At 40.8% G+C, this 27,110-nt stretch overlaps 1 protein-coding gene across 2 annotated transcripts in view; it reads right to left on the bottom strand.

Annotated features, from left to right (window-relative positions):
- RELN (reelin) overlaps positions 1-27,110 on the bottom strand; it is a 466,017-nt gene that overhangs the window by 394,863 nt on the left and 44,044 nt on the right. For both annotated transcript variants that reach the window (XM_070505680.1, XM_014831901.3), the window contains exon 2: positions 3,025-3,135. In XM_070505680.1, the coding sequence (XP_070361781.1) occupies positions 3,025-3,135 (111 nt within the window). The remainder of the gene's footprint in view (positions 1-3,024; positions 3,136-27,110) is intronic.

Here is a 27,110-nt window from a genome sequence, read left to right as displayed (position 1 = left end):
ATGATACATGCATTTCATATGTTCTTCCAAAATGTGTTTCAACATACTTGTGAATGATAGTTAATGATTTTTCTCATTTAAAGCCTCCATCTTGGCAAATGAGGGTTACTTCACTTGGCCAAGTCTTCTCAAATCATCCGGGTTTGTAGAAACTCCACATTCATTCTACCTGAGAACTATTTTTTGCCCCCCCTCCCCCCTCCCCCACCAAGGGAAAAATATACCAGTCCTGGACCAAGGAAAGCAGCTGTGTCAGTTATCAAGATTCACAATTTGGGAATATCTAGCTTTATCGAGTGCTTTCTATGAGCTAGGGGCTTTACATAAATCACCTCCTTGAACCCCCATCCCGACCACTCAATATCTTGTGGAGCAGGTGCCATCATCATCACCATTTCAGAGACGAGGAAATAAAGCCTAGAGAGGTCAAGCAACTTGGCTGGAGCACATGACCAATGAAGGCTGGGGACCGGACCTGCAAGCATGGATGATCCCACAGCCCAAACTCTTCCCCTCCACACATCTCCTTCTTGTTGCCAAGGTCAGCCTGCAGCCGGACTCCTTGCATGCCCTGTCACATCAGAACCTTTAAGCACAGAATAGTTTTTCTACATCTGCTCCTGGATGCTACACTTTGTTCTCCATGCTGGCCCCAGCGTGATCTTTTTAAAATGAAAAGCTGTTCCAGTCACTCCTCAGCCTAAAACCCTCAATGGCTTCCCCTTCCCGAGATCCTGAACGGTCTGGCTCTGGTCTCCCATCCAGCCTTATCACTTTCCCTCTTGAATCCAGTCTGGCCACTCCCAGGACTTCCTTCAATTCCTAGAAAATACCCAGCTTCTTCCCATCCCTCTTGCAGGTATGCTGCGCCCCCCACCTTCCACGGACCTTTAGCTAACTAATTCCTACTCATCCCTCACAACTCAGTTCAAGACCACTTCCTCAGGAAAGCCCTTCCCAACCACATCCCATTTTACTCCAGACCAGATCTAGTTTCTCTGTCATACCCGTTGCCAGCACTCGGTCCTTATCCTAGCTAGCCCCTAGGAAGATTTGCTACGACATATTTATTTGGTCATTTAAATAATGTCTGTCTCTCCCACTTAATAGATGTACATCAAAGCACGGGGAGTGCTTACTAAAAAGCGATCAGTGGGTCCCATCCCCAGAGTACCTGATTCTCGAGGTCTAGAGTAAGGCATGGAGCTCTGTATCTACCAGTTCCCAGTGATGCTGATGCTCCTGGACGCTGGACTGAGCGAGGACAGTGGTTCTCAGCCCTGGATACACACGAGAATCACCTGGGGGCTTTAAAAATGACCAATGCCCGAGCCCCACGCCAGAGGTCTTGAATGAATTAGGCTCAGCTTTAACTCAGGATGTCTTATTCCAAATATGGCCCTCTTATACTAAAAAAAGCTGTTTATCTAAAATTCAAGTTTAACCGGATGTCTTGTAAATTTTTATTCATTAAATCTGGCAACACTACTTATGGGTCTGTTGTAATATAGCAGGTAGTTTGCCACATATATTTTTTTGTACATATATAGGATTATAAGCAGATCTTTCACCTCTGCAGAGCACAAAAAGGGTGGAACTAAAATGTGGAACTTTTAGACCTAAGAGGAATTTTTTTTCTTGAGGATTAGACTTTAAAAGTAGTCACCAACAGATTATAAAAGCTTAACTGGGATTTTTAAAAATTAGGGCAAATTCTCAATGTCAAATAATTTAACATGATGATTAAATGACTCCCAGGTTCCTTTAAGCCCTGAGGCTGTGGACCTCATCTGGCCAGGAGGGTGACAATGGAGCACGAGCATCATTGCTCTGACATCAGTGAGTCCCCTCTGCAGAGTGACTGCTGGGACCTGACACAGTGGAGGCGCCCCTACATATATCAAAATTAGGTAAAATTATTTATTTAATAAATATCCCAGAAAAAAATAAAACACATGGCTACCTTTCATAACACAATTCTATCTTCCTCATGTCAGTGGAGGAAGTCCTGTGCGGTTTTCCCATTTGAAAGTAAGATCAGTGATTTCATGTCTTACCCTAAACCAATATATTAAATTTGCATTTTTGACGCCAAAAAGGGTCTACTTAATTCCAGCTTGGCATGTTTACTGCATTATAGGCAAACGAGAGATTGCCAAATTCAGCATCCTCTAGGATCAGTGACCATCATGTAGCCTTCTGCCTCTCCACATAAGTAACCTGCCAAAAGTCTCTGATTTTAAGGACAAAGACTCCATGTAAGTGTTTTAAATATTAAATTGCATTGTTTTATGAATATTCATAGACTTCAATCATTTCAAAAATTATTACTATCTTCCACTTTGTACAATGCTTACTTGCCAAACTTAACATGACACTTTTCACCTACCCTAGAATTTAAAAAACTGTTTACAAAAACAGGTTACTGAATAATTACATGGGCATCAGAGTGAATTCTAATCCCAGCGACCTAAACGACAGAACACAGAAATTTACTTGAACCCCACAAGACCAAGAGTAACAGTGGCAGTAGACGGAGAGACGGATAGAAAGATGGTCATGCCAAGCTCACGGTCGGCTGCACATTCACACAACTTATTTCAATCCACCCAACTCCAAGCAAACACACAAAAAGCACTGCAGATTATTTTCTCTGAAATAATGAATATCTAATACTTTTAAAACAGACATCTCAAAAAATAAGACCTGGGGGCAGGCCCCGTGGCCGAGTGGTTAAGTTTGCACGCCCAGCTTTGGCAGCCCAGGGTTTCACAGGTTCGGATCCTGGGCACAGACATGGCACCGCTGGTCAGACTACGTTGAGGTGGCGTCCCACACGCCACAACTAGAAGGACCCACAACTAAAAATATGCAATGTACCAGGTGGCTTTGGGGAGAAAAAGAAAAAAAAAAAAAAAGGAAGAAGATTGGCAACAGTTGTTAGCTCAGGCGCCAATCTTTAAAAATAAAAAAATAAATAAGCAAGACCTATAACTATCGTTTTCCTGTGTCAGGATGACTTACCAAATCCGAAAGCATTGGACCCTCCAATGCTCTGTGAAGCCTGAACGCTTGTGGACGTGTACAGTCCTGTCACCAGCAGGCCGTCAAAGAAGGTGCTTGTTGAAATTGTCACTGAAACACAGAGGGGGCAAGAAAAGAAGCCTCAATTAATACAGTCAGAATAAGGAGATACATTTCTGAAGTGTCACACATCGTCAAAACAATCTTTACTCATTATTAACTAATTATTTTTATACTATCGCTAGTTAGTATTTTCTTTATATTAGAAATTACAGAGGAGCAAAAGGAAGCTGAGAATTCCAATGTCTATAATTGCCTGTCCTAAATTTAGTACATTGGTCCTATCTTTCTGCATTCATTTGCACTTTCCCTAGCTATGTGCAAAATCATCTGAAAATAATGTGGTATTGAATAGTTAGTCTTCCCCCCCCCCCCACCACCACCCCTGAAGGCAGTCAAAGGCATCGCTGGAGTTTTGGCTTTGTGATAAAACACTTTTTTTTTTTAAATATTCTATACTGTGGGAAACAATCTTACATCGGCTGAAAAAAGAACAGTAAGATGCACTGTATTTCTCATTGTGAGTCTATATTTCATAGATGAGTCCCTTGAAGTTTTTCAACAAAAGCAGACTAATTTGCATGAAGACAGTCAGCCCTTTTCCTTTTGAGAACAAGAAAGGAAGACCACTGCATGTTTTAAGTTTTAGAACAAAGTCTAGAAGAGGAATCCAAATGGTTTCATAACCAGAAAATCAGGATGTTCTTGGGAAGAAAAGGGTCAAATTAAATGTATCTGTATGCTACTCAGGTTTTGTTTCTTAAAATTTTTTCTTGCTCACCACCCTAAAAATTGATCATAATTTCCTCCTTGACATAATACTGTCTTCTGCATTGGTTTTATAAGATCAAGATGATGCCATTTTCAGGAAGCAGCCGGGAGAAGGTAACATTATTTTGGTAATGCACAGTACAAAGCTGTCATCAGCTTGGTGGCAGTAAGAAGAATGGCCAAGATCATATTAACTTTGATGAGAATGTTTAAATCAAACTTCAGGAAATCCAGGGAGTAGAGCTGAATGGTCTGAAACACCCATATTGTAAAACATAAAACAAGGCACATATGTCAATAGAATAGCCTGACATCATGCTACCCCCAAATGGCAGTGGATGTTGAAGTTAATCACCTTCATATCCTTTAATAACAGCTAACATTTTGAGTACCGGCATGTAAACCACTTGGCTGGGCAGTGAGCTAAGCAGTTAACATGTATTACATCATTTCATTATCAGAACATCTCTATAAAGGGGGTACTATTATTATTACCAGGTTACAAATGAGGAATTCGTGATACAGAGCAATTAAGTTTCTTGTCCAGAAAAAATCCAGAGAAAAAAGAAAAGTGGAGGCATTATAATCCCTGACTTCAAAATATACCACAAAGCTATAGTAGTCAAAACAGCATGGTACTGGCACAAAAACAGACCAAACAGATCAATGGAACAGAATTGAAAGCCCAGAAATAAAACCACACATCTACGGACTGCTAATCTTCAACACAGGAGCTAAGAACACACAATGGAGAAAGGAAAGCCTCTTCAATAAATGGTGCTGGGAAAACTGGACAGCCACATGCAAAAGAATGAAAGTAGACCTTTCTCTTACACCATACACAAAAATAGACTCAACATGGATCAAAGACTTGAAGGTAAGACCTGAAACCATAAAACTCCTAGAAGAAAACACAGGCAGTACATTCTTTGACATCAGTCTTAGAAGGATCTTTTCAAAAACCATGTCTACTCAGGCAAGGGAAACAAAAGAAAAAACAAACAAGTGCGACTTCATCAGACTAAAGAGCTTCTGCAAGGCAAAGGAAACCAAGAACAAAATGAAAAGACAACCCACCAAATGGGAGAAAACATTTGCCAATCATATATCCAACAAGGTGTTAATCTCCATAATATATAAAGAACTCACACAACTCAACAACAAAAAAACAAACAACCCAATCAATAAATGGACAGAGGATATGAACAGACATTTTTTCCAAAGAAGATACACAGCTGGCCAATAGGTACATGAAAAGATGTTCAACATCATTAATCATCAAGGAAATGAAAATCAAAACTACACTAAGATATCACCTTACACCTGTTAGAATGGCTATAATCACCTAGCCAAAAACTAACAAATGTTGGAGACAATGTGGAGAAAAGGGAACCCTCATACACTGCTGGTGAGAATGCAAACTGGTGCAGCCACTATGAAAAATAGTATGGAGATTTCTCAAAAAATTAGAAATACCATATGACCCAGCTATCCCACTCGTGGGTATTTCTCCAAAGAACTTGAAATCAACAATTAAAAGAGACTTATGCATGCCTATGTTCACTGCAGCACTATTCACATTAGCCAAAATGTGGAAGCAACCCAAGTGCCTATCGACTGATGAACGGAGAAAGAAGATGCGGTATACATACATACAATGGAATACTCAGCCATAAAAAACCACAAAATCATCTCATTTGCAACAACATAGACGGAACTTGAGGGTATTATGTTAAGTGAAATAAGTCAGACAGAGAAAGACAAACACTGTATGATTTCACTCACATGTGAAATGGACAAAGAGAATAGTTTAGTGGTTACCAGAGGGGAAAGGGGTTTGGGGGTGGGCATAAGGAGTAATGGGGTACATTTCTATGGTGACTGACAAATAACGTACAAGTGAAATTTCACAATAATGTAAACTATTATGACCTCAATAAAAAAAAATCTTGTCCAGGACCATCTGATATATAAAAATTTTTGATGCTGTTTTCTTGGCTTTTCTCCCATTTTCTCTCTGCTGCCCCTAGATCCCAAAGTGGCCAAGTGGCCATGGGTGAACCCTTGTTTAATAACCTCTTTCCCAGGTTATTCACATGCACGAGGAGTATTTGAAGAAAAGGAAAGTGAAAGCTGCAAGAGTCAATATCACTGTTATTAGAGAGGAAGAGGGCCAAGGGCGGCCAGGAGGTGATCCCTAAGGCATGGTGGATGAAGCCCTAGGCTAGACCAAGGGATGAGATCCGGGCACAGGGGACCCATCCACTGCTACTTGTTCTTGAGTAAAACCACTTCATCTCTGAGTCTAAATTTCCTCATCTATAGAATCACACCCTAATCGTCAACCCCTTGTTTTGATTACCCCAGATTCCCACAACAGGTTCTACTGAGGACTCCATCTTTTGGTTCAGTGAGTCAATCTTGACTAAGGTAAAAAGTGATTACACTGTTTCTGTGGCCCCAGCCAGTGGGGTCTAGAATTAAGTTACTTCCTGTTAAGTTGACAATACTGACCACTGGACTCTCATGCTGTGTCTCAGGTCATCCCTCACGACCTGCAGTATGTCACTGAGGATCCATGAAACTCTGCCTTCACCTATTTCCTTTCAATCCACTTCACTCTAGTCCAGTAAGATGGCAGCAATCCTGTATTACTGCACAAACACAGCCCCTGTTGACTCCTCTCCATTCCTTTACTTCTACTCTAGTTCCTATTTCTAAGATTCTGAAAAATGCAGGGGTTTTATGGGTGTGAGAGTAAGGCAAACCTGAATTTGGGTCTCACCTCTCTCTACCTTTGATCAGTGTGTGACCTTGAGGTGAGTCTCAGATTCCTCATTTACAAAAGGGAGTGGTAATACGTATCAGATTTACTGTAAGAATGAAAAGAAATATATCTATTATCCATCAATGTATCCATCTCCTTAACACACTAATATGCATATAGTAACTAATCAGTGAAAGTTAGTTCCCTTTCCCTGGCCTCTCTCAGACCTTGAAGCCCTGCCTTGCTATTCCCTTCCTGAGAACTGGAGCCCCGTGCAGACCTCCTGGCATGTGCCTCGCCAGATGCCTGCACATATCCAATCAGTGGTCTGCCCACATCTGAGACCTGCTGCCTGTTAGGATTCTCCATCTACCTGTCCACCCGCTACTTTATTTCCAACCACAGTCCATCCCAAGTCTGAGCTGTGACCTCAGGGGATCCAAGACAAATGGCAACCCCAGCTTGTTATTAATTTGCCCTCCCTTCCAACAGATATCTTTATGTGTCTGCTCAGTGTTAATTTAAAACAGAGGCTAAACACTCTTGGAGAACGGGTTGAGAAAGAGAAGAACCATGTGTAGCGGCTCTCAGTCTTTACCAGCCCCAGCTACCCAGCTCCGGTCTCAAACAGCTATGCCCCTCCCAGCAAAACAAAAGCCCAGCCATGTCTACCATGACAATTGATAAATTCAATTTATAGTCCCTCGGGGATGTGCACCGAGGAAGCTCCCTGCATGGCCTGTGACTCACTGGGGTACTGAGCATGACCAAGGTCTGATGTGCCCCCTAGATGTCCATCCACGCTGTTCATCCCTTGCCCAACCTCCCCTCTCATCTGCCACCCAGCACCTTTCTAGACCCAGAGGATGAAGCAAATTCTGATGTTAACGCCTCCACACACCACAATGCCTGCTTCAGATCAGTTCTCTTCTTCACATAGATTCTTGGCTGCTGAAGCAGCTGGGTCTAGTGAAAACATCCCAGGAATAAGAAGAACTGGATTTTATTCTCAATATTATTAATTTGCTATGTGAGATTGGGCAAGTTTTGCTCTCTGCATGATTCTATTCCTAGTCATGATGTAAATACCTATTATCTGGTAACCTCATGGCTAGGTGGGCTTAAACATGTGAGAAATAATTTCTAAACATTGAGTGTCTTAGAAAAAAATGAAATTACTAAGGGAAACATTTATTACTCCTAGAGTCTCTCGGCTTTAAATATCATCCATAAACTGACAACTTCCAAATTTCTGTCTCCAACCCAGATCTCTTTATATCTTTCTCTATAAATACTCTAGATATATATCAAGCTGATGCTCAACATCCCCATTTGGATGTCCAGGAGACATATCAACCTCAACATGACCCAAACTGAGTGCCCAACCCATCCCTCGAACCTGCTTCTTTTGCAGACTTCCCCAACTTAGTTGATGGCAGCACCATCTTTCTTGCTTCTCAGGCTAAACACCTCTGAGTCAACTCTGGAGTCACCTTCTCCCAGACTGTGGCTCTCGTCCATCAGTAAATCTTGTTGGCTCTGCCTTCAGATCATATCCAGAAGGTGACCACTTACCACCCTGTTCTGAGCTACCATCGTCTCTCCCGTGGATTACTGTACCAGACATCACTCTGGTCTTCCTGGTTCTACCCTGCTCTCCCTACAGTCTATTCTCAGTCATGACATTGGATCGTGTCACTCCTCTGCTTACAGCTTTCCAGTGCTCTAAGTCAAAGTCAGCGGCCTACAAGGTCCCATGTGATCAGCCTCCATTCCCTCTGTGTTCTCATCTCCTGCTCTCCTCCTGGCTCACTCCATTCCAGGCACACTAGACTCCTTGCTGAGACATGCCAAGCCTTTGCACCAGCAATTCCCTCTGCCTTGGACTCTCTTCCTCCAGATACCTGAAGGACCAATTCCTTTACCTCTTGAAGCCTTAGCTCAAACGTCACCCTCTCATTGAGGCCTGCCTTAACCACACTATTTAGACATGCAAAGAGCTCCCTGTCTCCTGCACCTACAATCCCCACATTTGCAGGGCCCATACTTGGCTCTACGTTCCCCCTCTTTTTTTCTATAAGTAATTACCACCTTCTAACACATTATACTGATATCTTTACTTACAACGTTTCTTGTCTATTATGCTTATTGTTAGTCTCATTCTGCAGAAGGTAAACTCCATCGAGGCAGGTGTCTCAAGCGTTTTGTTCAGGAATCTCTCTCTAGTATCTGGAACCATTCCTGATACTTTTGGGTAGTCAATAAATATTTATAGAAATATTTACTAATAAATAACTCATTCATAGAAAAGTGGTGCAAGGTTGTCTTATCTTCAACTTGTTTCCTAGAGGACAAGGATGTTGTGAATCCTAGACTTTATAAGTCAGATGAGGCCTAGTTGGAAAAGCCACACGGAAAGAAAAGAAGACAGAGAAAAGCTGGCTATTCACATATTTAAAATGTTTTCGAGGGCAAAACAGACCAAAGCAGTGAGCAGGAGACCAGCCAAAGACATTTGTGAAAAAGGCAGAGAAATTTAAGTATATATACGTTCTCATATGTTGTGTGTTTACACAAATCATCTAAAGAAAAAGTTCCCTGTTAGACACTAATTGATTATAATCTATTTCTCTATTTGCTAGAGCAGGGAATTTAAAGTATTGTTTACAGAAAAAAAATCATACTTGCATTTGGAAAACTGCTCCTCTCTTGACGCTGTGGAGCAAGTGGCCCTTTTCCTCCTCAAAACAGATGTAACGCATAATCCACATGGGAACTGGTAATTGTCTCTCTTTTTAAGAAACAGCAAATGATACCCAGACTCTTATGAAATATGACACATATCTTTCTGATCTCCAGGTTCCCTTTTACTCAAGAAGGTAATGGATCCCATTTCTGTATTTAAAAGACATCTAACACAGTTTGGATTCCCTGCTAGTTTGCAGGAAACTTCAGAATGCCACCTGCCCACACGTTTTTACTGACTAGAGCACTAGTAGGGAACACAGGAGCAATCTGAGCGAGACGCTGAAAACTTCACACTGAGGCCCTTCGACTTTGAAACTGTCAGGATCACCCTTCTCTCTGCCATCTCTTTCTCTTTCATCAAACGCTTGCACTTATCTCCACTTGCAGCCTCTGGTTAGTCTGTGAGGCTTTCCTCAAACAATGAGAAAACAAACAAACCAACCCCACCGGAGACAAATAATTGTTTCAGGCATTGAGGCTGCCCTGGCAAGCTGTCCTAATCCGTGTAATTCTGCATCCTCAGCCCCTGCTGGCTTCAGCTTCCATCTGGGGTCTCCCCCATCACCTTACCCTCTGGTCTCCTCCACGTTCCTTCCTGTCAGGCTCCATCTACCCCCAGCACATGCTGGCTCTGCCCCTTTTCATGTGCCCTGACTTGACTCTCTCTCCTCTAATTCCACTGGGACTCACCCTTCAGGCACTATTTTACCTTTTCTAGTCTTAGCTCATCCCTCATATCCACAAACTCCTGCCAGCCAGGCAACCGGAATAATCCTGAAAGCAGAGGAGTGATCTATGATAAACGCAAGGAAAAGCATACTATACACAGTACTAATAGGGCTCATGATAGAAAAAAATCGAAGCTCACATTTCTGAATGTAAAATAATATGTATACGAACTAGAAGGAAAACTTACAACTTTCATGGTTACCGTATTATTTGGCCCATTGATGAAGCTGATTAACTAAATATAAAGATATTTTTTGTCTACTATTTTAAACAAACTATACGTGAATCATAGGACTGTGTGTATATGTGTGTGTAGATACAGATCCACTCATTTGCAGTTGTAAAATACACAATCCTAATTCCCACTACAGATATTTTTGTAAGTTTCTGATGCTCTGATTCAGAATGTTCGAGCCCCAAACTCCACACTTTAGAATGCTCCAAAGCTAATGTCATTTAAAAATGTTTCCTTTAAAAATATTTTATGAAACTACCTTTACGTAAAGAGAAGTTATAGTTAAAAGACATAAATTTGGGTACATTAGGATAGAGGAAAATTGCACCAAATTTTTATATTTAAACTACCTTTCAGGTAAACAACTGTTAGGACTCCCTGTACCCGACTGGTGTGTAACTGGCCCAGTTAATAGGCAAACCCTTCATTCTCTTTCCCAGACTATCAGCCAAGGGCTGTGACTAATGTTAAGATGGGGAACAAATAATATTTAACAAGCGTCAATTCACTTTTTAAAAAATTTATTATAAAATATGAATAATTGCTGAATCTAGGTGGGGGGTATACAGGCATTTGTTGTGCTAGTCTTTTAACTTTTGTTTCAGAACATTTCATATTAAAAAGTTGAGGGAAACAGAGAAGTTGATTATAAATACACTTATTACAAATGCACTTAGGATAAGCAAACTAACTCAAACAATAAAATGCGCTAGAAAGTACATAATACATTCAGACTTTTAAGAACATATATATATGTTATACGTTTTTAAGATAACATATATATATGTTATATGTTTCTTTTAAGAACGTACATATATATGACCTTCTATGAGCCAAGAACTGTGTTAGCACTTTGATTTGCGTCTTATTAACCAGAAAAGCAAAAAGAGATACTTAGAACTAGTTCCCTATTAGCAAAATGTTTATAAACTCTATCTGACATCCTACCAATTCTAGCTACTTTACATAAATTTTAAAATATTACCACCATAGGATAGAACCCACCAGTTATCCATTTCAGATACCAAAGATTTATGTACAATCATCAAACAATAATTTAATGACTTTAAATAGGTAAACATCTACGTAATCCAGTTTGCCATATGACTGACTGACTTCATGGTTTTACAAATTTTCATGGTAAATTTATAAAATCCTTGCCTGGGAGACTTCTTTTTCTCCTTAGAGTCAATTTTTCTATCTTTTTCTACTTTTGCATTTGAATCTTATACAGAGAACTAGCTACTTTACCTACAGAGGAAAAAAGCAATATCAATATTACGGATTGCAAGTAGAATTTTGAACTTATCAGCACATTTTAGGGAGAAATAAAGCATGTGTATGATTGCCTCTAATCAGAAAGCAAACACGTCTAATCAGGGCACATCATTCTGTGTTGAACAAACATCTCTAGCTTCCTGTCGTGTGTGGATTAAAATCCTGCCTTCAACGTGGTTTCACAGACCTTCAGGTTATGACCATAAGCAATCTTTCCAGTCAAATTTCCCCATTTTAGTGGAAAACATCTTTTGATCCAGTTAAAACTAGAGCACATTCTTTATTTCTCTGTCTCCTTGCCTTTCTTTAAAGGGCGCCCTCACCTAACATAATTTCCCGTTTCCTTTTGTTAAAATGCTACCCATTCTTCAGGCACAGGCTCAAACGCCATCTCTCTCGTGCAGTCCTCTCTGACCTCCTGGGCAATGCCACCTCTCCCCACTCTGTGGCCCCATGGCTCTCAGAAACCGTGGAACACTTGATTACACTCCACCTTCTGCAGAGCTTGGCTCAGAGGAGGAGCTCAACTGAAATTTGTTGAATTCAACCCTATAGAAATATTTGCCACAAGATAACATAAAAAAAATAATAAAATATAACTGAGAGTATAGTGTAGCCAATGTAACTAAAATTGTAAAATCTAACACCTCTTCTACAGAAGAAAAAGGACCAGTGTTATTCTTAGAGGTATATGAAAATGAAGCTTTCTCCTGAAAGGAAACAAAAATGAAAATTAATGTATTTTATTATGGTACTTAAGAATTGGAAACGTCTGAGGAAATTTTGGTTGAATTTTACATTTAACTATAATAGTGTTTCTTTCACATATACATACTTTGTGTGTGAATATATATATACATATTTTATATACATAACAAATTAATCTTCTGATGATTTTGTCCCTAAGATACTTTATACCCTTATCCTACTCTGAAGTTACTCTGCCATTTCCTCAAACAAAAAATAAGCAGGGATCAAAAGGCCGAGGAGGTTGTACATCTCTCTCCCACATCTGTGTTCACTTGGCAATGAGCTCAGCACCACGAGGCTATGAATATGGATTGCTGGGTTGTGACAGCAGAATGAAAACATGATGTAGCGACACAATTCAATTCTTATCAGAGGCTCAAAGTGTACCTCTGTCTGGAAATGACTAATTACAGAGTCAGTTATTATCTATTATAGCCTCTATTAACTGCTCCCAACAAGACCCTAACACCATTCTTGCAGAAAATCACTGTAAGATGAAAGTCTGGAAGAAAATAAATTTAGACATTTAATGTTGTTTGCATTTCACCCTAAAGCTTCTGGCCTACAAATGCTCTATGGTCCACTAAATTTTGATCACTTCAAGCATATCCCATTACTACTTTATATAAAAGATCTTTAATATGTGCAGAAAAGAAACATATTATATATGAAATGATCTTTCCATCTTTTTCAAGATGACAAACATCAGAGGACAGCAAGCTGCAAAAAATGTCGAAATTAAGTATTCGTGATGATGCACCAATTGCAAAGAATTTCCATTTCTTATTTTTATATATTTCGAGAATGAAAAACACCGGCAGGACGAATATTGTCGATATTAAGAAAAAACATTGCTGCATTTTGCCTTTTGAACAGAAACTCGTTTGCCTTTTGAATACAGAAGAGATGAAATAGCCTGAGGAATAAACATATTACTCTGAGAATGAAATAACTGAGTTTATTTCCTGCAAAATTTCATCACCGTGGTGTGTTCAACTACTGGCTCTTCTTCAGTTCAAGTGCCACTAGCTCTGGACACCAAACAGAGACCATCGAAAAGATACATTAAAATTTACATTTAAAACCTCTCTAAGAACTTGATCCCTGAGCTACTTCTCATTACACACATTAATTCCATTATGGCATGGTTTCCTCTGGTTTTCAAATATAAAGGCAGGCATTTCAATAATAGCATCCCCAAACCAACAGCAGCCGAGAAAAAAATATTCCAGTAAATATGTAAAAGAAACGACGGTAGGTCAAGATTCACTGAGGGAGGACATGAATCTGAACACAGAGATCTTAAATAATTAGACCAGGAACAATGGACTCCAGTCCCTACTCCAGTGAGAGTAAAGAGATCACCAGTGCCCTACCTCTTTATTCCAACAACTACCCGAACGGGGCACGAGGAGGAAGATATGGCTGTGCACCTGGCTTGGCATCCTGTCGGTCTGCAGAAGCATGCTAAATGAACCACACTCGCCCTTCCTGCTTCCCCAAGTCTTTCTTAGATGGCCGACCTAGATCATCTCTAGCAGCTCTTTACCCTCCGATTTAACAGACACCTCCGCGATCATAATCATCTCAACAAGAGCTAAACAATATTTGAGCACTATATGCCAAGTACTGTTGTCTTCGTAGGCATTAACTTCTTTAATCCTTTCAATACCCCTATGAAACAGTCTTATTATTATGCCCTTCTACCCACGAGAAAGCTGAAACCAAGTAGGGGTGAGTTAAGCCCCGTGCGTTGAGTGGCAGTAAAATGAGGCTCTAAGAGACAGAAGCCTGGAAGCCGGGCTCGCCATCCTGAAGGACTGCATTCAACACAGCAGCCTCCAGCTCCCGGAAGTCCTCAGAGGGCGGCAGGGCCTTGACCTTCCCCTGGAGGTCTCCAAGCCCCAGGCACACGGGCGTACCTCCTGGGAGTCCGCCCAGCAGGCTGCTCTGGAGAATGCATTTAACCCGTCTGCTGCACCAATCATTATCACAGCCCTTTATTGTTGTCATTATTACCCCTCTTTTTCATTTTATACAGATTGGTACTGTTCCTTGGGGGGACAAAGGAGGCAGAAAGAATGGCCTCTAGGGAGGACTAAACATGGTCTGATGGAGGACTATGCTGAAGATCAACATAACAAGGTCACAGAGCCCTGGGTCAGCCTGCCTCTGAAAGCAGGGGGACAATGCCCTGGCAAACACCCTCCCACCTTTATCTCCACCTGAAAGGAGGGAAAAGCCCAAGGATGAGCTGGGAATTGTAACAGGTACAGGAGATCCATTACATGCAAAATTTAATGATGCATTGAAACACTTTCTAGGGTCTGTAAACAGGCTCTTTGCTGGCTGACGAGGGGTCCAGCATCTCTGTGGAAGCCCATTATGATACATTTATTACAGTTTCAGAGATTCAAATGAACCACATGTAGTCTCTAAATGTTATCTTCCGGCACCACCAGTAATAAAAGGAGAGCTACTGAGATTTTTCCCTCCTTGAAAGTCTTCTTCTTAGGAGATAAAAACGGATGCAGTCAAACGTGTTTGTGAATTTATTTTAAAATGAAGCCCTTTGGAGGTAAGTTTAAACGACAGCGTTTGGTGAACGTGAAGCAAATCTTCCTCTTGCTCCAGCCCTCCACAATGCCACAATGCCCTTCTCTCTTCTTCCTTCCCCAGGTCTCACACACACAGACTCAGCACTTCTGAACACACTAACCTTTGGGGCAAAATCTCACATATTTTATTCAAGCAAAATCCTTTCCCAAGACTTGGAGACCTATGTCAGTTTAAGCACCTGAGATGAGATCCGAACAATACTTTTAAACCTCTTTAAGATTGTCCCGTCTATGCCAAACACAAATTCCTTAACTAGCGAACTTGAATGTAAGAATGAAAAACATAATTTTACAATGCGCTACCCTACTTTTAGTCCCAACTGCAGTTAAAGCAGTAATGATTTTCTTTCTATCATCTATTCTTGGCTTTCATAATGTATTTTTGAATTTTTAAAAATTTCCTACAAATGATAGAATTGTTTAGTTTCTAGAACGACAAATATTTTTCTCTAAAAGACACAATTATTATAATTTAAAGAACTGTAGTCAAGAGTTACCAGTATTTGTGACTTATCGCTGACCTTATTTTTCACGTGTTATTTTATATGAGGCTGATGATACTCAGACATGAAATTTTCATATTGTTGGCCCTGCACTTGATAAATTATTAAAGTGATGTGAATAGGAATGTGGTCTTCAGGTTTTCAGCAATTTTTATCCTTTTGTTCTTTCTTTTTTCAAGGAAAGACTACCTTGTCTATAACTCATCATAACTTTTTAAAATTTAAGCAAAGATTAGCCTTAAAAGAAAGCATGTGGGGCGATTCATTACCCCCAAGCTTCCCAAAGAAGTTCTAAGAATTTTCTTTTCTTCAACACATTAATTAAGCTATTCTAGGCTGAGAATAAGCCTAGGAATTCTCATAAGCACACATACAGGTAAATACGTTACAATAAAATGCACACATGCCCAGAGAAATAAATACATGTGTAATTTTTTTCAATATAATCAGATGTTTAAAGCCTTTACACAATTGATAAGGCCTATAATTGTTTTTATAACACTGCCTTGGATTTTTTCTTTTTAACACGAAGTGCCCCCAATTCCTCCAAAATGTTTTTTCTTTTTTTTTTAACATTTAATTCCATACACAACTCCTGGGTTTTTTTTCGGTGAGGAAACAAATCACAGAGTGACTCCTAACAGTGCCTGGAGTTCTTCAAAACATAAATATACACTTTGGTATTTGAGTTTGGTTTGATAATATATCATCACAAATTTTCAAAATATTTTCATATTTGCAACAACTTGTACTTGTTCAAGAACATGCCAGGGTGGCATTGCTGGTAATCATGTTTATGTCATATGTCTCTATACATTATATGACAGTTATGTTTGTAAACTTGACAAGATAGAAATGGCAAGCAATAGGATATATTGGAGTATATGAAGAAGCCATTTGGTATACACCTAATTCGGCCTGACTTTGTTTTTTCCAAAAGGGCCTGACTGTGGCCATTGAGCACACATTGTATATCTGCTTAGACATTTCCTATGGCAAGAACAAAGGCCCTTGAGATAAAGGTGCAACTTCCCCCCACATTGGCATTTCCTTAGGGATAAGCATCTTTCCTCAGGCTAGGAACTGATTGCTGTGCTCACCTGTGACCACCCAGCTCCAGACAGCAGACCTGCCACCCTGCTATATTCAGCAAGACAGCAGACCTACCTGCTGTTTCCATCAATCGCTGTGCTGACAGAGCAGTCTCGTGACTATTGTAAAACAGACATTTCAATCACATGTGAAACATCTTGTTTGAGGGTATATAACCACTCTGTGTACCCCAGTTCTTTGGTGCCCTTTCTTCCCTTGGGAAGAAAGGCCCTGGGCCATGGTCCTCAGATTTCAGCTCAGAATAAACTCTCCCAAATTTTCATTTATAGATTGGTTATGGATTATTTTCGTCGACAAACTAAATCAACATTAATAACTGATAATTGATAGAACTCTTAATAGACATAGTTAAACTGAATGTAGCTGTAAAAATACTACAATTTTTTTTAAAGGGTTTTTCAAAAGTTTTCTCATTTGATGATTCTGTATGTTCATTTCAATACACTTAACTAATTATAAGCAACTGTGCTAAAATCAAAGAGTTTATTTAAATACACAACAGAATAAGTTACACAAATGGCAAACATATGATTAAACTATAAAGCTCTATAAATAATTTACATAGGACAAATGAAAAGTTCTCATTTACCCTATGGTCAGACCTAACATTTATTTGTGTGTGTGTGTGTGTGTGTGTGTGTATCTTGCTCAGTTCATTCACTCATTAAACAAATATTTAAACAAAGTGCTACTACTTGATACTGGTGATATAATGTGAACCATCTGTATGTTTACAAAAATAACATTTGAATAATTGTCCCTGTCCCTTTTTAGAACAATCCTTATTCCATATTTCAAAATCCAACTCGTAAAACCTAAAATTGCTAACACCGAAATATACAAAATAATGCTAAGTAAATGATGTGACAGAGGAATTTCCAGGTACAGGCACAGCTAATTGCTCTTCTAATAACCTACAACTAAATGCTTTTTAAAAATTTGTAGATAAGAATAATCACTAAATACGAATATAACTGAAGTGACATTTACACTGACAGGTGGCCTCTGACAGTTATTTGATAAGTCCTAAAAGAAGGAGCAAATGTGCAGCTAATTTGTATAACATCAAACTGTAATTGCATATAATATTTCTCCTATGTGTAAGATGGAAAATGTCACATTTCATATTTTACAACATGGCATTTAGGACGAGTCTTAAAATCCTTCTTAAAATAAAAAACTCTCTTATAGTTTAGTATAAATTTGCATTTTCAATACAACCATAAGACAATTTTTCTAAGGATAAAGATGAACGCAGGTGTGAATAATTATCAGGAAACGTGTTGAGGCTCAGGAATATAGAAAAAGTTAACTGATTAGTTATACAAAAATTGTTTAAATGAAAGGAGTTGGAGAGGACTAGCTATGCTTTGCACCTGTGGCATTCCTTATTTTCTGGTACAGGATTTCTAAGCAAACCTTACCTAGTCTGAGCACATACTTGTTTTTGATTTGTTGATTTTTTTTTGAGAAAATTTACCTAAATTCTTAAGGAAAACTAGCCATAGAAAACTAAGGTTGGATGAAAGGCAAACTTGCATATAGATAACATTTTTATAAACTTGTAATCTTGTTTGGAAACATTTAAATACAGAAATGCTTATCTAAGATAGAATTCCAAATAGAACTTAAAACATCAGTTACAATATCTATTCAACACAAATGGACTCATATTCTACAAGTGCTAACCTGATAAATAAAATTATTACTTTTTAGTCAAATAATGAGTATTTGGTAGAACTATTAGCCAAACTAAATTCTCCCGAAGGTTACTTTACTTTTTAGCTAAAACTTTCAATCACCTGAGACGCTTATTAAAATTCAGATTCCTAGGTCTTCCCCTCCCCCACACCGCACTTCCCCAGGGATTCTAATCCTGTAGGATTGGGATGAAGCCTAGGAATCAGCATGTTTAACAGGTGTCCACTCCAGGTAAGTTTTGTGTAGGTGGCCCCGGGATAGACCAATTACAGTGATATGAAATGTTCCCGATTGATAACTCAGGGAAATACAATTTCCAGTGAAGGCTATCCACGGGACTAAAAATTATAATTGAACTGAATTGAAACGCCATTAAGAATTCCACCGCAGTAAAAAGCCACTTTGCCCTTTATTATACTGCAGTTTCCTCCTAGTGCAAATGGTGTTTAACAAGATGAGGGTAGAATGGGACACCTGTTCGGAGGAGACCTCACGTGCGCCAGCGAATTTTCTCTGACTGATGAGGACAGAAACAAATTCAGAATGAGGATGAGCAGCCAAGGTGGCAGTGGATCGGAGGCGAGCATTAAAGAGCAATGGCAGAGCCTGTGGCGACATTTTTGGCAAGTGGAAACCACCGTATGCCCCGACTGTGAATTAATAACAAAGAAAAGAGGCTATTTCCTGAGTTTAGCAGGTATACCTTTAAAGAACATTTACCCAATGTTACCTGGTTAAGAATTCAATACCAAAAAAAACAAAAAAAGTGGAGGTGAGAGGGCAAGGTTAAGTTAGCATATCTTGTGGGGAACCCTTTCTGGATGCTGTGGTGCACCCCTCTCTTTTCTGCTTGCTAGTAAGTCTTTAGAATTTCTGGAATTTACTAACGAACCAACATCAAGTTAAACGGCCTGTGGTTGCTGGCATCTTTACCATCAGAAGAAGTCATGGTACTTCTGTTAACTAAGAAACAGAGAAACAGTGGCTCGCTAACTACAAGTGTAGATGTATCTGTATCATGGCTGGAGAACTGTGCTCACTTCCAGTGCCTGGGTAATCTCTCTACCTCTTTATCTACCTTAGGCTTCAACTCTTCTCTAAAGGTATTTGTGTTCTTCATTTTTCATTGGGAATAAACTTCTTGGTGGAGAAGGTGAAAACAGAATTTAGATGGCTAGGCTTTCCCGCCATCCTCCAACATCATACAGTCAATTCTCATTATGTGCAGGAGTCATGTTCTATAAAGCCACTACGAACACTGAATTAGTGAATACTAAACGTTTGCTCCTAGGGGACATACAGGATTAGGTTCCTTCAAGCCTCCGGTCATGACATTTTCATCACTTCATCACTACATAACTTCGTTTCACGTGTGTTTCTGTCAAAAGACAACCTTATTTAATATATATTATTGGCTCATTAGCATTTAACCTAAAGCCAACAGCACTATAACTCATGCCTGAAAAAAGCTCATCTGACACTCATATTTTCTCTCTAAGGCACATCACAGCTTTCAGCACTTCAGCACTACCACTTGGGGACCATTTTAAACACCAAAATCACCAACAAAAAGCACAAAAATGCAAAAGACGTGGCACTAAACAGATTGTGAAAAGGAGGAGACTTGCTTACAGCATGAGGGCAGACACAAGACGAGGGAGCATTGAGCCTCAGCTGGGAAAACGCACGCCTGGCAACTCAAAATTTTGCTGCTCCGTGGATGTCTGCAAATGATTGCAAAGGCGCTACACGTATTGATTTGGGGGGTTGCAAATAAATTTTAGCAAGTAGGTGAAGCGGCAAATACAGAAGCTGCAGGAAATGAGGATTGACTGCATCCTCTGCCCGAGGTGGAAGGCCCCATTCATTGCGTGCTTCATGCCACGGTGTTAGTTTGCTAGAGCTGTCATATGAAGCACCACGGACTGGGTGAGTTACACAACCGTCATGTATTTCCTTACAGTTCTGGAGGCTAGCAGTCCAAGATCAAGATGTTGGCAAGGTTTGGTTTCTTCCGATAACCACCTTCTCTCTGTGTCCTCCTCTGTGCACACACGTCTCTGTGCAGATTTCCTCTTCTTATAATGACATCAGCCATGTTGGATTAGGGCCCACCCATGAGATCTCATTTTAAGTTAATTTCCTCTTTATAGGGCTCAACTCCAAGTACAGTCTCATTCTGAGGTACTGGGAGTTAGGGCTACCACACATTAATTTGGAGGAGGACACAATTCAGCCCACAACACCATCAATGCCTGTCCAGCACACATCACTTTTCTCCAAGCTTCAGTTCATTGCAGGCTTGGACTTCCCAAAAGCATTCCTCAGGTTACGCTTCTTGGTTGTGTGTGTGTCTCTCTCTGTCTTATTTCAGTGCCTTTTGAAATCCAAGCTGAGCAGGGCTGTCTCGCCTTTATTCCTCATTATAACAAGTTTTATAATTAGAACTGACGGTTTAGAGACCCCGTACCCGTCTTGGGTCTGGAGTTCTGCCCGGGGAATCAGACCCCTTATATAGTTTCTCTGCATCTTGAGCACTTATGTTAGAAAGTGTACCAAGAATTCCATCCAGGCCTCCACAACCTGCCTCTAATCTGCCTCACCATGTTTCCTTTCCATATGCTTCCATGCTCCTATCTACCTGTATATTTCCAAGAACACGAATACAACGATTGTTTTCCCAGCTTCAGGCCTTTGTCCTTACCCTTCTCTCCACCCAGAACTCCTTTCCTCTCCATCTCTCCCTGTTGAAATCCCTCCAGTTCTTCAAGGCCTCATCTACCTGTCACCTCCTTCAGGATGCTCCCTATAATGCTGATCACCAATTCCAGTGTGTGGGGGGATTTTCCCACACCACCAAGAAGCTCTCCAACACCACACCAAGTGGGTGTCCTACAATTCAGTTTACTTCTGACACTATCTACCTGGAGATACCACCAGATTCCACAGGTTAATGCTCGGTCCCAGAAGGCCGCGGTATGCACTTCAGATGCCAATCGTAAGTCCAGGTGTTCACCTGTGCTTCTCACCGAAGCACATATCCAAGCACTAAATAACCAGGTTCCCATCCCACAACCCCCTCTTTGGGTTCGATTATTTTGCTACAATGGCTCAAAGAACTCAGGGAAACATTTTACTTACTAGCTTACCAGTTTATTACAAAGGATATTGAAGCCGGATACTTGAGGATTACTGTAAATATTCGGTAAGATTACCTTTCAACCTTGTTATGAAAATAAGTTAGGGGGACCAGCCCCATGGCCTAGTGGTTAAGTTCAGCGAGCTCCGCTTCAGCAGCCCAGGTTTGGTTCCCAGAGGCAGACCTACACCACTTGCCGGTGGCCATGCTGTGGCAGTGATCCACATACAAAATAGAGGAAGACGGGCATGGATGTTAGCTCAGGGCAAACTTCCTCAAGCAAAAAGAGGAAGATTGGCAACAGATGTTAGCCCAGGGCCAATCTTCCTCACCAAAAAAAAAGAAAGGAAGAAAACAAGTTAATCTTGCCAATTTGTTTTCCTGTTTAACCTGAGTTAAAGTTACAAGGATTTGTAAACTTTTTTTACAGAATAAAGAGAAAGCCTTCAAGGACCACCAGATAACTGGCCCCCAGCTGCTGTTGACATCCAAAAGTCAGACTGTCCAGGGGCTTATTGGGAGTGAAAGAAACACAGATTACCCCCTTTGTTTCTCTGAAACTCCTCCTGCTAAGCCCCTTAGCTCTACAAAACCCCCTGCTTTCTTCTCTTAAAAGGTAGATTTAGAGAACCCATGCTCCCACCTTCTCGTCTTGGCCAATTTGAATAAATCTTTCTCCATCTCCAAGTGCTGAGGTCTGTGATTGGTTTAGTGCACATCTGACACACGAACTTGAGATTAAGAGGTTCAGTATCAAGACTAAAGGATACAAATCAACAGCCAGACGGAAGATATGCATAGGTCGAGGTATGTGGGAAGGTGTGTGGAGTTTTGATGCCCTCTTGCTGTGCCACTCTCCCACAATCTCCACGTGTTCACCAACCCAGAAGTTCTCTGAACCCCATTCTTCTGTTTTTCTATGGCAGCTTCATTCCATAGGCATGATTGATTAAATCACTGGCCATTGGTGATTGAACTCAATCTCCATCTCCGTTTCCCAGAGGTCAGGGGTGGGACTGGAAGTTCCAATGCTCCCATCACATGGTGGCTCAGCTGGCAACCAGCCCCCACCCTTAGGTGCTTTCCAAAAGTCACCTCATTAAAATAACAGAAGACATCTTTATTGCTCTCATCATTTAGAAAATTCCAAGGGTTTTAGGAGCTCTGTGCCAGAAACAGGGACAAAGTCCGAATATATATATTTCTTATTAGAAATCATGGTTTCACACTCTCCCTCCATCCAAGCCTTTATTTCCCCTCCCAAGAGCTATGACCACTCTCAGCTATAGGAGGCTTCCCACCCTCTGCCTGGAAGTATCTGTTTGTGTACATCTCATATCCCTTGACGGTTACAAGCATCTTAGAACCAGTGGCAGTGTCATCACAACCCCAGACCACTGAGCACAGTACCTAAGAGACTAATAACAAGTGTGTTTCAGTGGATGTATTCTGCTTTTAGTAGAATCTGAATTAGAATTAGGTGAACACAGTTGGAATCCCTCATGACTACTTGATCTCACTTTTCTGCCAGCTATTAGACAACCATCATCCATGTCTGGCATCGGGCTGGATGGTTTATTGTTGACTCTCACGGGATATCATACTTCTGCCTCTTCCCTTGATCCTACCCAAAAGTTCTCCAATATGTTTCCGCCTTCCATACAGCTCTACTCCCTCCCTTCTACACGACTCTCTCAGAAGTGGGCCCTGAGGCAAGGGAGAGGGGACACCAGCACAGAAGTGACACAGGGAAGGGAGGACAGCCAACAGAAAGGACAATATGAAATAAGCGATCATAGGGGGCAACCGAAACTTAATCCTGTGGAAAAACTTTGGGAAATAGTGTAAAACATTTGCCTCAAAATTATCCCCATTGAGGGTGAAGGTATTTACACACTGACTCCCATTATTCACTGGTGAGCGCTGCGCCTGGGCGTGTTAATTCCTACCTGCAGCGCACATGGGCAGGAGCAGAGCAGCCTTCTGGAAAAAGTCCTCTGGCTCAGAGATGCAGAGACTGCAGATAGAAGCACGCTAGAGCACAATGAAATGGCAAGGTCCAAGGATATGCAGTGCTGTGCTGCTAAACGGGCAACAACTGCCTCTCTGGAGCAAGAGTCCCTGGCATTTTACAAATACCACCAACACCCACCATGGCTCATTTTAAGGCACCAGCTGCACCTCACTGAGCACTGACTTGGGAAGAGAAGCAGAACAGCACACCACTGTCCCACCATGGGGCATTGGCCCCCATAGAATACAAGAGACAGAAATGAGTAAAATGTCGTAGAACAATTAGGAAGTCATAAGTTTTGAGTAGGTATTACCTTTGTCTTTAATATAATTTATTTATTGGTAATTCTACACAATTTAATTTTTAATGATGACTGTGTTTTTACCAAGTGGCTCACAAAATTCCTGAAAATTTAACAAACGGCATTCATTGAGCTAACTGGGTACGGGAGGCCACTGAAGTATCTGTTGCAGTATCTGTTCTTTTTGAACAAAATATACCCTTTCTGTGCTGCATTGCAACCATGCATTTTATTGTACTTGTGGGGCAATGTGTAGAACTGTCTAGAAATCCAGGTGGTCTGGGATCTAGCTGGAGCTGAGTCCTCCTTCTTTCAGCAGGAGAGGGTATGCCTAAGCTCAGCTTCCTATAGATTGGGGGGCTTCCTTGCCCACTGGGGGCTGCAATACTCTGTGAGCCCCAAGAATTCCAGAGGCCGGGCAGGTGACTTTGCAGACAACTCTGGTTTCTGACTGCCTGGCCCCAAGCAGACTGAAGATTCCCCTGCTTTTATTCACTTGCTCTGTAAAAAGGGAGAACCATGGGGTGGAGGAGGGCCCCCCACTGAAACACAGACCTACATCAAGGGTCCACAGCACCCTGGTGCCTGCCAGCTCTCCTTGGGATGACGAGAGACGGCACAAATCTCCTATTTGTAGCTGACTGTCTTTCATGTTTTCCCAACAGACCTACTTATTAATCCATATCGTGACATTGTGGAATGCTCAGTAAACGTCTGGTTACAAATGAACGAAATTTCTCTGCATCTAAGTACTTATGATAAAGTACATTCCAGTTTCCCTAATTCCCAGGTTTTTAGTTGGTCTATAATCATATTTTATAAGCGATCAAATGTCCTCATCTTTTGCCTCCAAACCACTGCTCTCTTCCATCTTCTATTCACTTTTCAATCAATTGCAACCTAGCTTCCACCTCCAACACTCCAGCAGGACAGCTCTCACTAAAATCGCCAATGGCCTCCATGATGCTAAATGCAATGGCACTGTTAGTTCCCCTCTTACTTGACTCCTCTGTACCATTCTACTCTTTCTTCCCTTAGCCTCTCTGAGCCTCATTTTTTGTTTTTTTCCTACATAAACGGAAAGGACTTACACTTTTTTGGCAACCCCACCCCAACCTCTACAGGAGGACACTTGAAGGCTCTGTCCTAGGCCCTCTCCATTTCTTAATCTATTTCCTACGCCTAGGCAAGCTCAGCATCTTCTATCACCTACACGTCAATGGATATCAAGCGTTTCTCTTCTAAGCTTCTGCTGGATCCCCATAAGTCCAGATAGCTACCTTCCATCACCACTTGAACATGTCAAATACATTCAAACTCAACCTATCCAAAACTGAATGTATAATTCATTTATGTAACAAATATTTAGTGTGTACTTACTACGTGCCAGGCACTGCTCTAGAGCTGAGGGACATCAGTGAATGTGACCGTGCCTCTGACCTTATGAGGCATGAAAACAGTCTCCACTCCCCCACCTCCAATTTGATCCTTACTCAGTGTTCCCCACTTCCCTGAATGGCACAGCCATCCAACCAAGTGCAAAAGTCCAAAGATTGGAATTCTTTTTAACCTCTGTCTCTCTCCACTCCCCACACACCCATTCCTAATACTACCAATTTTCTCTCTTAAATATATCTGAAGTCTGTCCATATCCCAAGTCTGTTCATCCCCTCTATTACCTCCCTACTCCAAGCTTCTGTCCTCTCACATGCTTGCTTCAACCACTTCTTAACTGGTCTTCCAGCATTCATCCAGTTCACCTGTCCACACAGTAGCCAGAGTGGCCTTTTCGAAAGGTAGATCTGATCATGGGACACTCGTTCCCCACTTACACCCCCAGTTTAAAACTTCTCATTAGCGTCTCTTTATTCTTTGGGTATAGGACAAAACCATAAGCAATGGCCTACAAATCCCCGCTCAAAAGGTTCAGCCTCATCTTGAACAAGAAATCTCCTCCCGGTCTCTTCTAACCACACTTCCCTTCCCTTCCTCCCATCACAGAACCTGTGTGCCTGCTGTTCCCTTTACTGGGAGCATCCTCACACATACATTCTTGCTCACCTCTGCCTGGTCAAATTCTATTCTTTCTGCACACTAAGACTGAGAAGCTAAACCTTCCCTAACTTTCCATATGTTCATTCAGTTTATAACTACATTCTTGCTTTGAACTATTTCCATGGTTATCTGTCAACCAATGAAAGTCATCAAAAGTCAGCATAGGATACTTCCAGACAATTTTACAATTCATTGTTTTCTTTTTTTTTTTTTTTAATTTAGCCAGCATGTTCCACCTCAGGCTTTTCTAAAACTTTTTAAGATAATTTTTCTAAAATTATCCCATTTTTTTCCCTGTGGTTTTCAACATTTTTCATCTTTATCTCCCTTACAGATACGTTAATATATTTATTGTCCTTAGCCTGGAATCTGCTTTTATAAGTAAATGACTTGTACACAATAAATTAAATAAACATATGTAAATATCTGGTGGAAGTGGACAAGGAATAGACACTTAATTAATCAATTAATTGGAAGTCAGAAAACCTGGCCTCTAATTCTCGCTCGCACAAACTTCACTAGGAAGATCTATTTATTTTTAAAATAAGAAGATTAGAGAGATTGCAAATTGGGCGCCTTCAGGCCAAATAGGCCATGGATGTGTTTTTTCAGGACAGCACAATGTTTGAATAAACTTTTGAACTTGATGCCTTTAGGTGGGGCCCATTGTCTCCTGTTTGTATAGTCACCATCACTTCCTACTGTCTTACCCCTCCTAACTTCACACAGGCACTGCCAGCCCTGGAAGGCATTTGGATTTGAGAATCCAAAAGACTCTATGACCTCTAAGGTCCCTTCCAACTGTAAAAATCACCTACGCCCTTATTATACAGGAAATAGTTATTTATGAAATAATGGGAAAAACTGGATTTGGTTGACATCAAAATGTAGAGGAAAGAATAAACAACAGGTAAAGCTCAAAGTTAACGTCCAGGTACTCAGAGATGCAAGGAATATTCTGGCAAATTTATTTCCCAAAGAGGAAAAACTGGCTTACTGTTTCTAACATCTGGAGATCAGAATTCTAACATAGGGATTAAGGCACACACGTTAAAATGGCCTCATTCTAACAGGCTCAGAGCTGCAGGTTATTTGTCTGTATTGTGTAAAACACAGCACAATCCGCCAGACCTGGCAGCCTCTACCCCACAACAAGGCTCAGGATAGACCCAGAGGCAAATGGAGACACATCTGGCAACGAGAAACAGGCCTCCCACCTCATCCCCAATGACCCTCACTTTTGTGAATGAATTATTTTATTAAAATTCTACTGCCTTCACACAAAAGCTACTTTAGAAAATCCC

Source organism: Equus asinus, chromosome 1, assembly GCF_041296235.1.
Source record: "Equus asinus isolate D_3611 breed Donkey chromosome 1, EquAss-T2T_v2, whole genome shotgun sequence".
In the NCBI taxonomy this organism is placed as follows: domain Eukaryota; kingdom Metazoa; phylum Chordata; class Mammalia; order Perissodactyla; family Equidae; genus Equus; species Equus asinus.
The sequence above is the reverse complement of the archived record's forward strand: the minus strand, read 5'-3'. Positions and strand labels throughout refer to the sequence as shown.